This window comes from Stylophora pistillata, chromosome 3 (genome assembly GCF_964205215.1).
Source record: "Stylophora pistillata chromosome 3, jaStyPist1.2, whole genome shotgun sequence".
NCBI lineage: Eukaryota > Metazoa > Cnidaria > Anthozoa > Scleractinia > Pocilloporidae > Stylophora > Stylophora pistillata.
This window is the reverse complement of record NC_142521.1, coordinates 23,640,650-23,657,907: the sequence shown is the minus strand read 5'-3', so window position 1 is coordinate 23,657,907 and position 17,258 is coordinate 23,640,650. Positions and strand designations below refer to the sequence as shown.

General features: G+C 40.6%; 1 protein-coding gene across 1 annotated transcript; it reads right to left on the bottom strand.

The window, feature by feature from the left end:
• Positions 1–119: 119 nt before the first annotated feature.
• On the bottom strand, positions 120–950 carry LOC111346228 (uncharacterized). The gene has a single exon (XM_088754444.1). It carries the CDS (start codon positions 908–910, stop codon positions 203–205), a length of 708 nt encoding a protein of 235 aa, XP_088610570.1. The 5' UTR covers positions 911–950; the 3' UTR covers positions 120–202.
• Positions 951–17,258: the final 16,308 nt, after the last annotated feature.

The following is a 17,258-nucleotide window of genomic DNA, read 5'->3' as shown; positions in this document are numbered from 1 at the left end:
AACTGGGACGGGCCAGGCATCACTTATGTCCCCCGCGAGGACTTCTAGGCAACAGCAAATAGATGGACATAATAAATACGATAAATAAATTGATTGCAGTAAATAGTAACTAAAACTACAATAGTTATAAACTAGCAAAAAAGCACAAAATAATCGCAAACTAATGACAAGAATAAACTGTAAACTAGCGTAAAGTATACCCTCAGAGCAAAAGCGATTTTGAAACGCTTAAACGATCTTTAATTGTATGTTTAATGTATCTGTTCTTCGAGGAAGGACACCTCCACCCAGCATGCACATCCAATAAATCGCCCGGTATGCGCCTACAAGCGGCGTTCGACGCTGCACCAGACCTCATACTATGCGTGCCGCACTTTGAAACGTCGTCACTAAAGGGCCGGATGTACTTCTTGAATTCCTCTCTAAGAGTAGAATTAGACACGCCCTTGCTAGCGTGGAAATACTCGCCAGATTTGGACTTCACAATACGACGAACAAGCGGAAGCGATGAATTAGACTGCGATAAAACCTGAATAATTCGCTCAGTAATGGAAACTGGGCACGTAGCTTTCTTAGACCTGGCAAGATAAGAGGTGTGACCCTCCCGATACTGGTCATTTTTTCGCTTGGAGACATAAATAGACATGTCAGCATTAATGGTCACATCCTTAAGGCAAAAACTGTTAATTTCATCAATACGAAAAAACCCATAGAAACCCACTAACAATATGAACAAAAAACGAAGAGTGGCAAGAAAATTACTCGCAACATAACATTCGGCAATTGCCTGCAGCGTGTATACGGATAAAGGCTCCTTCGGGTTAACAGAACGCACCAATTTTCTTTTCGCGCCCTCAAGAGAAGATTTCACAAGGGGATGGTTGACAGGACATATTTCTAGCCCAGCCATAGAGTGGGCCCACTTAATGCAATTAAACAACAGCTTCTGTGGGGGAGACACCCGTATTGTTCGCAAGGCAAACGTTCGTAAGTTCTGTAATAAAGAGTGCAGTGTGCAAGGGCTTCGCCGGAATGACAGGGACACCAATCTTCGAGGATGCCCATCCGCGCCATTTCAACCAGCCTGACTTGTACTTGGTTAAGGTAGACGGGGCCCTGGATCCCAACTGCGAATCAAGAAGATCTGGAACCAAGCTGCGTAGTAATGGGTCCTCCAAGGCTGCCGCGTCGCTCCAAATCCCGGAAATTAGAACATCTGAAAAACAAAAACACAAGGTGAACGAAACGACAACGGAAAACTGAAAAAAGCAAGCTCATAAAGAATGGCAATATCGGTATAAGAGGATATTCCAAACGCGATGGTCGGCTGCGCGGCATAAACTTACCCGTACCTACTAAATTGCAAAGTGAATCCAGGTGCCACTACAGGCCAGGTGCCATTACAGGCCAAACAATCGCCCCATCGGGCCGAACATTAGCCAACTTAGGCCTCAAGACACGCCACATAAGGCTAAAAACATAAGCCAAATCAGGCTCTAAAATGCGCCAAAAAATCCAAATATGCGCAACCAAAAAAGATACCGGAAAAAGTGCACCGCCGGGCTCAAAAAGTATGCCACGAAGGCTAGACAACTCACCTAAAATCTAAACGCAAAGCCAACATTCTGAACTTCGGACAACGACGAAAAATAGAAGGTCGAGCCTTGTAGATCTGCTTCTGACCAGGACCCTCGACTGCAGGCAGAACAAACACTTCCGCGACATACGAGCTAAACCGAGAAGACCCTTCACGCAAGAAAGGCCAAGAATGAGCGGAGGGCCATTCGGGGATGATCAATGTCCCGCGGCCAAAGCAAGACATGAGATGACGAACAGAATCGACGATCAGACTAACTGGGGGACATATCCAGTTGTTTTCGGCGCTCCAGTCTTGTGCCAATGCGTCGACCCCACTGCATCCGGGAGAGGCAAACCTCGAGTTAAACTGAGGGAGCTGAGCATTGTAATAGGTCGCGAAGCGGTCGAATGTATGAGGACCCCATTTAGCATCAAGGAGGCGGAAAACTGAAGGATTGACGCGCCAATCGTCCTTGTCAACGAATCGGCTAAGGAGATCAGCCCTCTCATTCTGCGATCTGGGAATCCACTGTGCCTCAAGGGTGATCCCGTTTGAAAAACAAAAATCAAAAATGCTTAAAGCAACGGACTGGAGGTGAGCTTGGAACTGCCAACAGAAACTATTCTCGCGGCGCCTTGATTGTCGGTGAAAGCCTTTACTCTCTTCTGCAATTTCTCTGCATAGGACAATAGAAGATAATAAATAGCTTTCAACTCGCGGTACGTGGAGCTCTGACCAAGATCTTCAGACGTTAACATGCCGCTAGCCATTACGCCGTCCAAGGAGGCCGAAAACCCGCCGAAGGTGACATCACTAGCATCAGAGAAAATAACCGTCGACGAATCAGGGGGTGGACGACGAGAATAGCCGTTAAACGAGTCGATATTGCTGTACCAAAATCTCAACTCCTCCAAAAGAGCCGGAGAAAAACGAAGGGTGTGGTCCCACGCTGATCGTGATTCAATTGCCCGGTACATTTGCTTGGTTAGAAGACGTGAAATGGGCCCTACTGCCAAGGCTACAGAAATTATAGAACCGGCGATTCTGGCCAATTCTCGATACGAGCACGACGTATCTCCAATTACAGAGCCTAAAAGACTCTTAAGCTTTTCCACCTTCCTTTCAGGAATATGAAAAGACATAGTAATAGTGTTAATCACGAAACCCAGCCATTCGCCTACTTGCATGGGATGCCAATGAGATTTGTCTTCATTCACAAGGAGACCTGAGGAGTCGAGCTCTTTCTTTTGGATAATGGCTGTTCAGGAGAACGTGACGTTGCGTTACATTTATAGTATTTTTAAAATGAGTGACAGGGATCAAATGTCAAGTACTTTTACTTCGTTCGAGTTTTGCCAGAAAAAAGATCGAGTATTCGCCAAGGAGTTTTTTCGTGCAGTCAGAATAAAGTAAAACTTTGAGTTTAACCGCGGATTTATTGAGTCGTTCTCAACAATGGCATCTGCTGCGGCGGAACACTTATCGGGTAGACTTCCAAGCCCATCGTCGAGCGCCAGCGACAGACTAACGGACGCAATAATTTGGGCAAAACTACGAAGGTAAGATATCTTGGCACGCTGTGGAACTGCCAAGAAAAACCGAGATACCGCTGATGCTCCAAGCAGATATCAACATGATGATATCCGGACTTAAGGTCCCATGTAAAGAACCAGTGCCCCTCCTCGAGGACTTCAGATAGGGAGCGAAGATCCTCGTACTTAAATTTAAACCTCACAAGGAAGCTGTTAACGTGCCTGAGATCGATGACTAAGCGCAGCTTCTTCCCTTTAGCAACTGACAAGGGGTTAACACAAAATGGCGGAACACTGTGCTCAATAATGCAACCGTAGGCTAAAAGCTCCGAGATGGCTTGTGTCACAAATTCAGAATGCTGAAAGGCCGATCTATTATTAGCCAAAAAACACGAGGGCGGATATTCCGCGAAAGGAAGCCTGTACCCACGCCTGATGGTGTCAAGCACAAATTCAGGAGCATTCAAGGTACTCTTTCAAAATTCAATGGAGGCGCTCAAACGACCCTTGACACCGCTCCTAGTGCTTTTAACATTAGAATCGTCGTAACTACCCAAAAAAAGGGAAGAAAAATCGAACTCAACTGAATGCTGAAGAACGTTCTCTGAGCTTGAATCAACGTCTAGTCAAGAGTGGCGCGAGTCACTCTTTGGCGCAACAGACGGCTTAGAACAGAAGGCGCTCAAATGGCCAAACTCCCCGCACTATAAGATAAACAACGCAAATTAAAGTTCTGTATGCGATGGCGTTCACAACCCGAAGGATGAATACCAGTTAACCTCAAACTTATATACCACTATGCAAATAACTACACACAAGAGACATACCGGAATGCGTACTTAGCGAGGACCACATTCCATACAGAACGTGCAGAAAACAAATATCTGCTAAACTTCGTAACGCAGATATTTATATATTCCCGAATCAAATTTGTGACTTCATTGAAGCAAACTTCCCGCAATTCGCGAGAGAGAAAGAGAGAAGAGAGATTGATTGGAGACATAACGTGAGCTGTAATCTTTCGCGTATGAAGTGTTTTGATAATGGAGAATATGGAAGGACTGTGATTTGTCCAGATCCCCTATGGAAGTTTACTAAAGATAACAAGTAAGTCTGAGCGTTTAAGACAATTATCGTTGAAATATAAAATATATTAAATCTATGATTTCCCTCTCATGTAGAGTCTTCGAAAAGAAGAGAAAGCAGCGAGCAAAGAGAACTCGTCCTTATAAGCTAAAAGAAAAAATCCCAGCACCCTCCTTTACTACCAGAAATGACTGTAGACCACATGTCTGCAAAGACAGGTCCATTGAACACACTGGTAGAATCGAATACAGAGGTGTCACAGGTAACACCCAGAGAGTTTGATGTGATAGAAGTTTCTAATAACGGAGAAATAGATGGACTAGCAGATGATGTACATTTGTAAACTTAGCATGGTCATAAATAAAATTCGAGAAAAAATTGTTTACAACATGATTTTATTTTGTCTTTGTTTCGCGTAAACATACACGCATACTATGCCCCTACTACAGTGGTTACACAGGGTTTATTTCCTCCTCTTTTTCATCATCATCATCATCATCGCTTTCATCCAATAACGGTTTGTTGATCAGACGATTCAATAGGAATTTTCTCCTGTCCACGGCAGCCTCTAATGCCTCCTCCCAATCCATACCGCCTTCATTCATCAATCATCGAGCGGTATGCATGACTTGCTTATGTATTTTATCCTGTTTAATACGGTTATACCACTTTAGACGATGCAAGTATAACCTTCTCAACTTACGCCTAGCTAAAGGTAAGAGCGAATTGTCGTTCTCGGTTGCCCCCTCTTTTTCCTGTTCGTCTTCTTGTTCAGCCAAAGTTGTTTTCATATCATCTTTCACTTCCTGTTTCAATTTTCACCACGGATTCACACTGACATTGTCATCATCATCATCATCGTCACCGTCATCATTGTCTTTATCTTCACGTTCATCATAATTCTCTTCATCACCTGTGTTTTCAGGCTCTCCATCTTCTTCTAGTGGTTCGCCAAAGACATCTAGATCCTGAGAATTATCAGTCATGGTCACACACACACACTATAAGTTTTCTCGATGTGTACTGGTTGGTGGTTGTTCTTAAATGATTTCTGACCAACGTGTAGGGCTGTTTTAAAGTTTCACTTTTCTAGGATACAATCACATACATCCTTCATGTGTCAAAAGATGACTGAATACGCGGTGAGCATCCTTACTAGCAGGATGTAAATCCAGGGTGATATACCCGTAGGGTCGCTGAGTTGCCTCAGAATACACATGCATAATATCTTGCTATTCCATGGGAAGGCTTGTAACAATAAATTTTTGAAAACCAATTGATCGCGTGGGTTTCTGAAAGCAACCACGCAATGAACATTTCTTGAAATACTTTTTACATATTTGCCAGGTCATATCTGCCAGGACATATCTTGACAAAGATAGATAACAGTAATGTTACGATGATGAGAATGTTTGGTGAAAAGGTCTAACACTTCTTTATCGTCTCCTCCTTCTGTCATAAGATCATCCATGACCATTAATCCACCATCTTTAGGGAACCACTGTTTTAATTGTTCCTCATACGGTAGGTTATCGTGAAATTTTATACCATGTATCTCACGGTATCCATCTTGCCAAGCACCATAACAGTAGTGAATGACGGCAGGGGGTGACGCAAACAATTCATCCAAATGTTGTGGCAGTAATGATTTGGTGAGGCAAGTTTTACCGCCTCCAGAAGGACCCACGATTAATACGCTACTGGGTGATTTGTATTTGAATCCCTCACACTACCTTTGTGATAGTTCGAACGACTGAGTCGGGTCTGTAGTCACGGGTGGAATGGAATGGGTACTCACAGTTGAAGGGAAACATTGATTGACCCTTGAGTTCACACATGAATTTTTCTCGTGACGCTCTTTGTTATCCGAACACGTGAATGCACTATTGCAGTAGCGGCAAGGGTGTGGCATTATCCGTTTAGAAGTTTATCAAGGTATCACGACTCCCATTTCGTGTCACAGCGATACTAATGAAAAAATGTAAGGTTCTCTGCTTTTTATGTATTATTGTCTCACCACTTTCCCTAACCTATCACCGCCTCATACACTACTAGCATCCTCTTCACCCGTGTGTAAGATATCTTTGTTCTCACTAGATTTTGAGAACGTGTCTAACTTGGCACAGAGTTGATCGTATTTCTTCTGTAATTCAACCAATTCAGTTTACACCCGTGTGTGGTGAGATATCTTGGGTGTCTTTCCTTTCCTGCCTTCCAGTACTTGTCGCTCACTTTGTCGCTGTTGTAGCAAGGATTGATATTGTTCTTTGTGTGCAGCAAGATTCTTTTCAATCTCTTGAATCGCTTGATCTAAGACCGTACATTCTACTTGATGGTATGCTTCATTGACACGTTTCTGAGTTTCAGGACTTTGCATCTTAGGGTACGTTTCATAGATTTCAATCTTTTGGGGAACGTTCCATTCTCAGCATGTTTTTTATATTCCTTCAACACATTTTCCTGATACTTTACGCGAGCATGAACAGCATGCATTTTTTGTCGATACGACTTTAGAACCGCGGAAAGATCCGGAGTACTCGCCATCGAGTTTTTAGGGTGGAAAAATCTTGCACGCCAGCAGGAAATCCATAAAGCCACCATGATGTTTAGATGTCTGCACGGGCTAGCTCCAAGGTATCTATATTCAAAGTTTACGTGGCGTGACTCTGCTTATGACTTCGGGGACTCTGAAAATAAGCTTAATGTTCCACTACCGCGCACTAATTATTACAGAAAAAGCTTTAGCTACAATGGCGCCACATTATGGAACAGTTTACCACGCGATATAAGGAACACAGAGTCTCTGGGGTTATTTAAACGTAAGATCAATGACATTTTTTAAGTCTAACGCACGGCATTCACGGAAAACAGCTTGAGTGTTATAGTATGTAGTTTTAATTTTAAATATCTTAGCGTATGTGATATGTATTTTTATAGGCTGATGAATTGATCGTGTCTAAATAAAGATTACAATACAATACAATCGTCCGCACTCTGCGTGAGCAGGTAAGGAATGAGTGTGGAGGTAGACACTTCGAGTTTTATCATATTGTATACATCCTTCTCCGTTATGTGTAACAAACTTTAAAAGAACGCGCACTTTGAAATATTAATTATAATAATTCAAGGTGCGCGCTCATGTATAGAGCCAAATCTTTATTTTACTTCTATACGAAACGGAACTGTCCATCTCCTTCATGTGGGATGGTATATTTTCTATTCTTCGTCCTCCTCCTCCTCCTCATTCCTCCTCCTCATTCCTACTCCTCATTCCTACTCCTCATTCCTACTCCTCATTCCTCCTCGTCATTCTTCCTCCTCTTTCCTCCTCCTCCTCATTCCTCCTCCTCTTTCCTCCTCCTCATTCCTCCTCTTTCCTCCTCCTCATTCCTCCTCTTTCTTCAAGTAATATAATTTATTCTTCACATTTACTCACTCGTTCTAGTCATTTTATTCCTCAACTTTACTCAGTTCGTGGGACTCATATACACTCGCGGTAAGACATTACCACTAACAAATGTGACAGTTTAAAACAGTTTATCACAGTGATACTAGATTATTCTATGTACACTCTTTCCTTCTCTTCCTCTTTCCTGCTCCTACGCGCGGGTCCGGAATGCGGTCGCGTAGCGACTGTGGCAATGTTTCCACGTCTTAGTCATGTTTCGTCACATGTAAAGCAAGTTCATATCATATGAGCTAAATAAGTCTTTGGAATATGCTCCTGGTAATTCTTCCAATCGCTTTATCACATATAGATGTCGAGGTTTTGTGTAAAACGTGCTTGTATATAGGTACTTGCTATGTTGCCTCTCTTTTACCGCTTTTATTTTGTGTTTAAACGGAGTATCCAGGAACGGTTTGATTGTATTTATCTTCTCTTCGACTTCCACGTAGAGATGAATTTCAGTGAGATACACCACTTGTCTGATTGGATGAAATCGAACTTTCTTCATCACTTTGGTCCCATGTATGATCATACCATTCCGACTCATAGCCACTCTTATACACCCATTGCTAGATTTCCATTGGTCTATCATTGATTGACACACGTCATGACTCGGAAACAATTTGGACAGACAGTTCATTGACTTTGATCCGAAAAAATGTAAGGATGCTATGACTTGATTAAAATTTGATGGACAGATAATAATGAGACTACCTAGGTTACAAGGCCTCCTGACATTTCGTATTTTCCCCCGGTTTGTATGCTCTATGGTTCATTTTTCCCGAGAAATGGGAATGTTCATGAACATGGTGCTGCGTTTTTGAATACCTTTTTCGTTCGACTTTTTTCTGATAATTTTTTTAAACGGGAGATTCAATTATTTCTCTTCGAATCATTGTCATTGAATTGCGTCGATGTATCGTTGTTATTTTCCTCACTTGCGGAATTTTGTATAGAATTTAAAACACTTTTGTCACTGCTAGTGATCACACTCACGCGTTACGGTTTATTTTTAATTAAGATTTGAACTAAAGTAAACATTTTTATTGAGAAAAAAGCTATCGCCTGTTTTTACCTCGAACGACCCATTGTTCATTTTCAGAGAATTTTGAGTACTCATGAACTGAGTGATCACCATCCGAATTATTTTCATTTTATTGGAGTAGGATGAATTATTCACATCCCATCGTAGGGTTTAGGCGGAAACAAACCTCTTTTATTCTCGATTTTTTTTACACGATACGAATGCTAATGACATCTTGAGATCACTTCTACCATTGGAAGTATGAGTCGCCATCTTGCGTTTTATTGTTTCCATTGTTTGCCTCACTCTGATGTTTGACTGTTAGGGTTTTTACACCATCTTAGATGACCGTAATTTTTTCAAATTATGAAAAAAAAACACGCTCCTATAACCTACGCAATTTATGCCCAAACCAGGATTTATTCAACGCGTTTAATTTGTGTTTCCTTACTACATCTCTCCTACATTTCCTTCTAATTTTCAAGTGTGGATACTCTATTGTCCTAGAACCGGTATGGGTAGTTGCGTGACACTGTGTATCATTCATAATAATCACTCATTTTTCGTCTATCCACTGTGGTTTCTAGAGTGCTCTTATTATTTTTAAATTGCCCTGCCAAGACGCTTCTCTCTCTATTTCTTCTTCTTTTAGTACACAGCATTCGCATTGACCGCAGTCTCAGGAGAATTCGTAAAAGTCAGACATTATATGTAGAAATGATTTCGTGGTGTCTCTTTAGACAAATGGGATCGTTGACAGACCCCAATATGTTACGTATGACTTCTCGGGGACCACACACTTTTTTAGGCGCACACAAATCGAATAGATACTTGTTCTGGTACAATAATTCACAATTGTTCAAAATTCTCACATCGCTCGTGATGCGTTTGATTTACCGTCCTATCTACGAATGATGAGAAATTGTCTATTCCTCTTGTTTTTTATGGAATATCCGTCGGCCGTTCGTTGAAGAGACGCCGTAAAAGGAATTGACATCTCGGACAATAACTCCAATAGTAACGCGTATAATACCAGCAAGATGTACATTGATACCATATTTCTGCCGGTTTATAAGCGATTCCTTTACTCCGACTCACATGTTTAGGCATCATTCAATTTAAGTAAAGCAATCTTCTCGGTAATTTCTTGTATCCACTTTGGCATATATACTTTTCTCAATCTCCTAATTTCTACACTGTGCCACGCCTCTTTCTCTATCTCGTCCATCAATATACAAGTATCGCATTCGCATGTATACTGTATAAAGGAAGGCATAGCTACTCTGAAGCAAGTGAGTACGAAACGATAACTTTATATACGCTGTTTTTATGACAGCTTGTCAATCAGAGTGACATTTACGTTCAAACACATTTATGTATAACATGATCTTACATTTTACAATCATTTCAAACACCATGTCATCTGAAAAACAACTGTTCCTAGCACATTTGGATGAAGAGATTGAACAGAATCCCCAGTGGGCCGGAGCCGTCCTAGACAAATTATTTGCCATTGTAAAAGAAAAAGCTACCACGCAAGATCTTTGTGAAATACGCAGACAAGTGACAAAATACATTGACGAAATTGAAACCTATGATTCAAACGTGGGAGAACAATCTACTTTCCATCAATTGTACCGAGACATGATGACAGCTTCTCTAGCTTATGTCACCTATTTACAAATCAAATATCGTGCTGTGTGACAAATAAATCATATGCGAAAAACCAAATGTTGTACTTAATTCCCTCGCCATCTTGGATTCTTTTGTTACCTTTGTACATTTTGTACCGTTACTTTTTAAAAACTGAAACCCTAACCCTAAAAATCCCTCCTACACCTACACTGATTTAACCTTAACCCTAAAATCCCCCAACAACCCTAAAACCCTAAACCCTAAAAACCCCTCGTACACCTACGCGGATTTAACCGTAACCCCCAACAACCCTAAAACCCTAAAGCCTAAGCCCTAAAAACCCCTCTCGCGCACCTACGCGGTATGAATAACTAATTAGATCTCACTCCGCCGAGACACTCGGACCCAGGCCGCGCAGAAGGCGTATTCTACTAGGCGCCATATACTACTAAAGTCGATTTGATACAAGTCGATTCATGACAAACTGAATTTAATTCTCAGTCCATTTTTTGTCGATTTTACACATATGTTTACGTTACAACCATTGCATTGTCGCTATTTCAAAGGGGATAAAACTACAAAGAGACGTTAGTGAAATTACCTATGAAGTTGGCGAAGGAACCTTTGATAAGTCAGTCAACTGACCTAAAACGTTAGCGAAATCGTCTAAAACTTTAGAAAAACGACTCCCAGGCGACACAGATTTTTGGTTTTTTTCATTCGCTACAGCCGAGAGTCGTTTTCTTTTTAATGAAAAATTTTATGATCAAGTTGATGGGGTAGCGATGGGTTCTCCGTTAGCACCCATCCTAGCTAATCTTTTTCTTGGTTTCCACGAGGAAACATGGCTAAATAATTTTAACCATATAGGCGCCGTATACTACTGACTTTCAGTATGTATTGAAACCACCTAACTTCGCTACGACTTTGCGATTGATGAAAACTCGATCAAGTTCTGCCTAGATTATCGTGACCTAGAGTATCGTGATTATTGGACAATAAGACCGCTCCATCCGAAGTCAAGCTGATTTACCAAGCCGGCCGGCACACCCGTCATGCAGATCTTTCAAATACTACTGATTGAGAATTTTCATGGTCACCAAAACCTACCAAACTTTGCGAGGGTTTAATCAATATTTCGACAAAACTAATAAATAATAAGAATAACAATAATAATAATAATAAAAGTCTTTATTCCATCATAAGATAAAACTACATATCTTATGTTACAATGAATTTGGAAAAACTACAGAAATCTACATACATATTATGAATTAAAAAGTATGTCATTACAATAAATGGAGCTTAAAGATCAACCTATTTGCAAAAGTGTTTATAAAGCGCTGTGTATTAATTTTCAAGCGCGCGCAGCCTTTTTTCCTAAGATTGTGTACATATGTCTTTTGGACAGGAATGATGTCTTTCAGGGGGTGGCAGTCCGTTGATTTTAGTTTCTTCAAAATGTTTCGGTCTTGTTTGTTTAAAAGGTTCTTGATAAAAACTGGAAATGAGATAAAACCGCGTTTATGACATCGGTCTAAAAACTTTTGTACAACCATAAGATCGGACTCAGATGCCCCATAGACTGAAAGTGCATAGCTAAAATTAGCCAAAACAATGAATATAAAAAGATGATCAATCTCTCCCTGAGAGTAATGTTCCTTTCTCAATGTTCGCAAGACGTGTAAACACTTGTTTGCTTTGACAAGCTCAGTTCTTACATGCTCATCAAATTTTCCGTCACTCTGTAAAGTTACTCCTAGTAAAACGAAGCTATTACATTGGGGAATATTATTAACTGGAGAGTAGAGTACATTATGATACTTCTTTCTAACAACCAGCTCTTTACATTTGCAAGGGTTCCAGACCATTCTATTGTCTTTACACCATGTTAAGAACTGTCCTACTAAGTCGGCAGACGGGTCCCTATTCCTAGTGATAGGCGAAAGAATAGTGGAATCATCGGCATATTTAAAAAGCACAGGGCAACCATTAAAAAAAATCTCCAAATCGTTCAAAAATATATTAAAAAGATACGGTCCGCTTACACTACCTTGTGTGGTTCCTCTATCGACAGATTTGCACTGTCCTAAAAAATTATAACTAACAACACGTTGTTGTCTTGCATAGAAGAAACTATGATACCAATTGATAATGTACGGCTTTAGAGGTAGCTGTTTCAGTTTGGCAGACAAAATAGCATGGTTCACAAAATCGAAAGCCTTACTGACGTCCATGGTAAAAATTCGCACTGCGCTACAGTCACTACTATCTAAATACTTGTATGTCTGGTGCTGGATAGCGAGCAAGGCATTTGTGTAACTACCCGCCTGTCTATATGCAAATTGGATGTGGGTCAGGTTGTTCTCAATGACTGACTGTGCTTGTTTACGATACACGACCTTCTCGAACAACCGGGCAATAACGGGAGTAACATTAATACCACGGTAGTCTGAGTCCTCTATAGGCATGTTCACTTGATGCTTTTCTCTTAACATTCTCGTGACTGGCAATCGTTCCGCGGAGGGGGAGGAAGAAATGCCCGATGACAAATGTTCCGAGGCATGAGGATATAGTTATTGAGATATAGTTGAGACAATTAGGAAATCATTTGTCCTCCGTGTGGATCGGGTCGTCTTCTTCAGGCTAATTAAGAACGCCTTTGTGAATTGACCGAGGAAAAATCGAAAAATGTGGCACATGGTCGAAATATTGAAAAAGTTCATATCTTGCCCAGAGACACCTTATAGCGAACATAGAAACGTGATAAGGTTTTTTCCCCAGAATTTCCTCTTTATCCTAGAAAATTAACGGAAACTGAAACGAGCGTCATTAGCCGTAAAATGGCGGAAGTCTGTGCCCAGAGTAAAGGCAAATGAACTTTGCTCATGCAAAGCGCAGAAGAAAGCAAGCTCGTATCAATTCTATAAATTTGTATAGAGAGGATTGCGGTATGGTTTAAGTCTAAAACGGGACCATTGATTTAATTTGGAGCTCACGGTACGCTTTTGAAAATCACTAATATTTCAAAATGCAAATATCGCATTTCGTGGCAGATTTTCAATTATTTTCCCCATGAGGAGTAACTCAGAATAGGTGCAGGTTAAGTTCCTAATGAACAAAAATAGTGTTGTCTTCGAGGATATAAAAACTAGTTTGGGGCTTTTCATTTCTGCTCGGAAAAACAAGGCTGAACTTTGTGAAAATTGTAATATCGTCATTACGTCACGAAATTATGTAATTAGGCACCCTGCGGTTAACAACAGAATTCCAAGCACATTTTAGCAGTTAGCACCGTGTTCGATCAGGAAATCAATACAATAAGGTAGCCTTGCATAGCCAACGACAACAGATTGATTTTTAACCCTGCCCTGGTTTCAAATTCTCATCCATTTCCCATGGCGAAATCGTTTTCAATATCACATTCCGTAAGCTAGCAGAGGGCGTCTGTTTCTCTTTGTGTATTCGAACACATTTAAGCTTTAAGAAAGTTTTAGGGTAAAATTGAGCTTCATTGTGGACTTGAAAGAGAGCAATTCAATCATTTATACCGGTAGGTCAAATGTTCTCTGTCGAAGGCGTTGAAGACCGGGAGCAATCTGATACTGCTGTAGATGTAACATGCGTTCGTCAGGCAATGCTGAAATTATTTCAATTACAAAAAAAATTTTCGCTTGCCCTTCTTGAGATTTTCGGCCCCGAAAATCAGGTATAATGATATGCAAATAACACTTGTTCATTGTATAACATGGAAGATGTTACCTTGGAAGAGTGTTTCACTGAAAAGCAGGGATACAACTATAGGAAGACTCACCCTCACTCCGTTAAAATCCCTCTGGTGACTGTTTTTTTAAAACAGTCGGAAGTGACTAAAGACACTGTGGCACAGTTTTTTCGGTGATTATCAAAACAGATGGAATCGTTACACGGAGGGATACTAAAATTATCATGCTAGAGGAAAAAAGGATGCGTTGATTAATTGAAACTTGGACATCATCTCCCTTCAGGGATTTTAACGTTTGAAGATTGGTTCTTGCCCCCCTGGGCCAAAATTATTTTCAAATGCCCTGCCCAAGGACCAGATTTTAGTGGGTCTCAATGGCGTTAACCGTTAACCGTGGAACGGCAAAAAAGAAACGTTAACCGTAAAAAATTACCATTAGCTGAATAAAATGGCCAGAATTTCAACCGTTAGCCGTAAAAGCCTCATTTGATTGTCACATTTGTTGTAAAGGTAAATCAGCGACCGTGACTTTCTATCTATTGACCAGCAATTTATTTGACCATTCAAGCCTAAAAACCTAGACTTGTACACCGTATCTTCCGAGCCATTCGCCTTAAGCGCCTCCATATAAAAGATAAACCACCAGTATTCGACTGGAAAGACTGGACCCGGTTCAAATTCCCTTCATTACCTAGGTAAGGTTCAAAGGACGACAATCAAAAGTGAGTGGGTTGCACCCGATGTGAAGCTGCGAATCAATAGGTGCATAACGTCACTGACACCGATTCTTGAACCGTTTTTTGAACGTCAATATCTAAAAAAGGATGTCAATTAGTGCGCTAAGTAAAAATAATTCGATTGAATTAACGACCACACCTACTTAAAAAAAGACAAACTTGTGATCATGAGTGGTTTTCTCTACAATTAATTTCGAGCAGAAAAACGTAAGCACGAGGTAAAAGTGTTGCAGGGACAGGTATTTTCAAACAAAAAAGCTCAGTGACAAATACAATTTTGATTAAAATATCTCGAGCTTGATGGTTATAATCACGGAAGTGATCATGAGCCGTGTATTTTTGTTCGCGAAAGCCGGAATGTTAAAAATTAATAAAAATGTCTTCCCGAATGCCATTTAATAAAAATACTTAGTAACATCACTTGCTCGAGCTGTATTCTGGAGTGTTGGCCCTCGGTCGTTTCTCCGTGGACCTCGCTGCGCTCGTTCCGTGCTGCCACGATTTTTGGCCAGTAATCCTCAGTACGGCCCTCGCCCTAAGTTAATAGGAAGTTATTCTTTGTGGCAACTGCTTACTTGTCTTCCTCAGCACAGACTCCGCAATAAAGACGGAAGGCCGCCTCGTGAAGTCTCTCGCAAGCAAACCACAAATTTTAAAAAAATCTTCAACAACATGCCGTGTCATTTTGGCAGTTTGACTAGACCGGCGCTTTGTAACAGTTTGGAAAACTTCCTCGAAATAATTTTAGGAAAGAAAACGTTAGAAAATGATTAGCTAGAAAATTGTTCTAGAAATGCCTTACTAATTCTGCGATCAGCCTAGCGCGTTATTCCTTTAACATGGCTGGATAACCCTTCTAGAATGCACCGCATCTTTGTGACCTAAAGAACAGCGATACCCGGAACAAGTGATCTCAGTAGTCGGATTCCCGGAGGGTGTGTTAGGATTGGCCTCGATCTAAAATTACTTCTATTATGGCCTCAGCATCGGTACTGCAGACAGCCTTTTGGTGTTTAGAAATCATTTTACGGCACGACATTAGCTGAAGCAACATTAGCTGAGGTTTCAAAAGCATATCCTTTTTCTCGACACAGTTCTTTTAGTTTGCGAACAGTTTCCAGCCCCAACCAATGCCTGAAAAGACTTATTTCCATTCCCGTGAGTTTTGTAACAAAAACTCTCAATTTGGGAAAAACTTTCTTCACTCAGCTATGATTTGTCTTTTTATGTTAGTGATTTCAAATAACACCGTTGACTATACATTTATCCTCAGTTCTAGTTGGCATTCTTCTCCTATTTCAATCATTTTGTACTTTGCCTCTGCTTCGTCTTACTTTGACTAACATGTCATGACGAGCCAAACACTTAAAGACGAGATCAAGAGGTGAGTCACAGCAGATTTTGTAAACGTTTCTCGACCCATTTTTGTTACGTGTACCTCTACATTTTGCTCTGGTGCATATTTAACATATTCCATTCATTTTGCTTCGCTTAACAATTTAAAGGAGCTTCACATTGGAAACTTTTACTTGCAAACATGTGAAGTGTAAATTACTTCAAAATGGCTGATACTGAAAATTGGCTTACTTCAGGAATGTCTTGTTGTACAGATACAAAAGATCCCAGGGAAATAAAACGGTAGAAAGTTGAAGCTATCCTGGAACATGGCTCAGGAGATTTCCTGGTCGATTTCATTGCGTACCACGGGCATTGTTGGCACGTTTGTTTGAAGTACCAACGAATGTATTTCAGAGAAGCTGCAGGTGCACTTGAAAAAAAAATCATATTTTATTTTTAAGGAAAGGTTATGAGTTGGTTGTGCTGCCAATCAATTGCAGAAGTATCAGACGAATAGGATTAGTGTGAAACTAATTTAAACTTACGATGAACTGACTCGACAGCGCCACGAATTAAGACAATTTCAAAGGTTTTGTTCAAGAAAATATTGTAAACCGTTTCAAGTAGATTTCTCTAATACAAGCGAGAATTTTAACAAACGGACATTGCATGTATGGGACTAAAGCCTACCAATGGACAAAGTATGGGCGAAATTGAATTTTGAGCTGTGTCCGCGATTTCTTTGATTTTTACTGACATTTACTCTTAATGTTCATAACTCTCCATGTTAACAAACAATGAAAAGTACTCAACAGCGATTTTGCTAAAACAGCAAAGCCTTCAATTCGTTCCCTCTAAACCGGAAATCCGGCCAGAATATAGGCTCAGTGTTCAATAACAGTTATTTACCTCAAAATATTCTTCCATATGATTTTGCAGTGGAAAGCTCTACTTGATCTCTAACAGCCTCTGGACAAAAATATTTTCCGGTCTCCATTCTTGGAACAAGTGAAAATAATTTGAACGAAGAGAAAAGAATCATTTTGCAAATGATAACAACATGGGCTCCTTAGCTGGTTTTTGGTTATCTGGAATTTGCCCTCTACGTTCGAAATACGTGATAAAATGCAGGCTGTTTACAGGGAATTGACACGC

Bases quoted from the DNA above. Each gene is read 5' to 3' on its own strand.
- LOC111346228 (XM_088754444.1), bottom strand. From the start codon at position 910: ATGGCTGGGCTAGAAATATGTCCTGTCAACCATCCCCTTGTGAAATCT.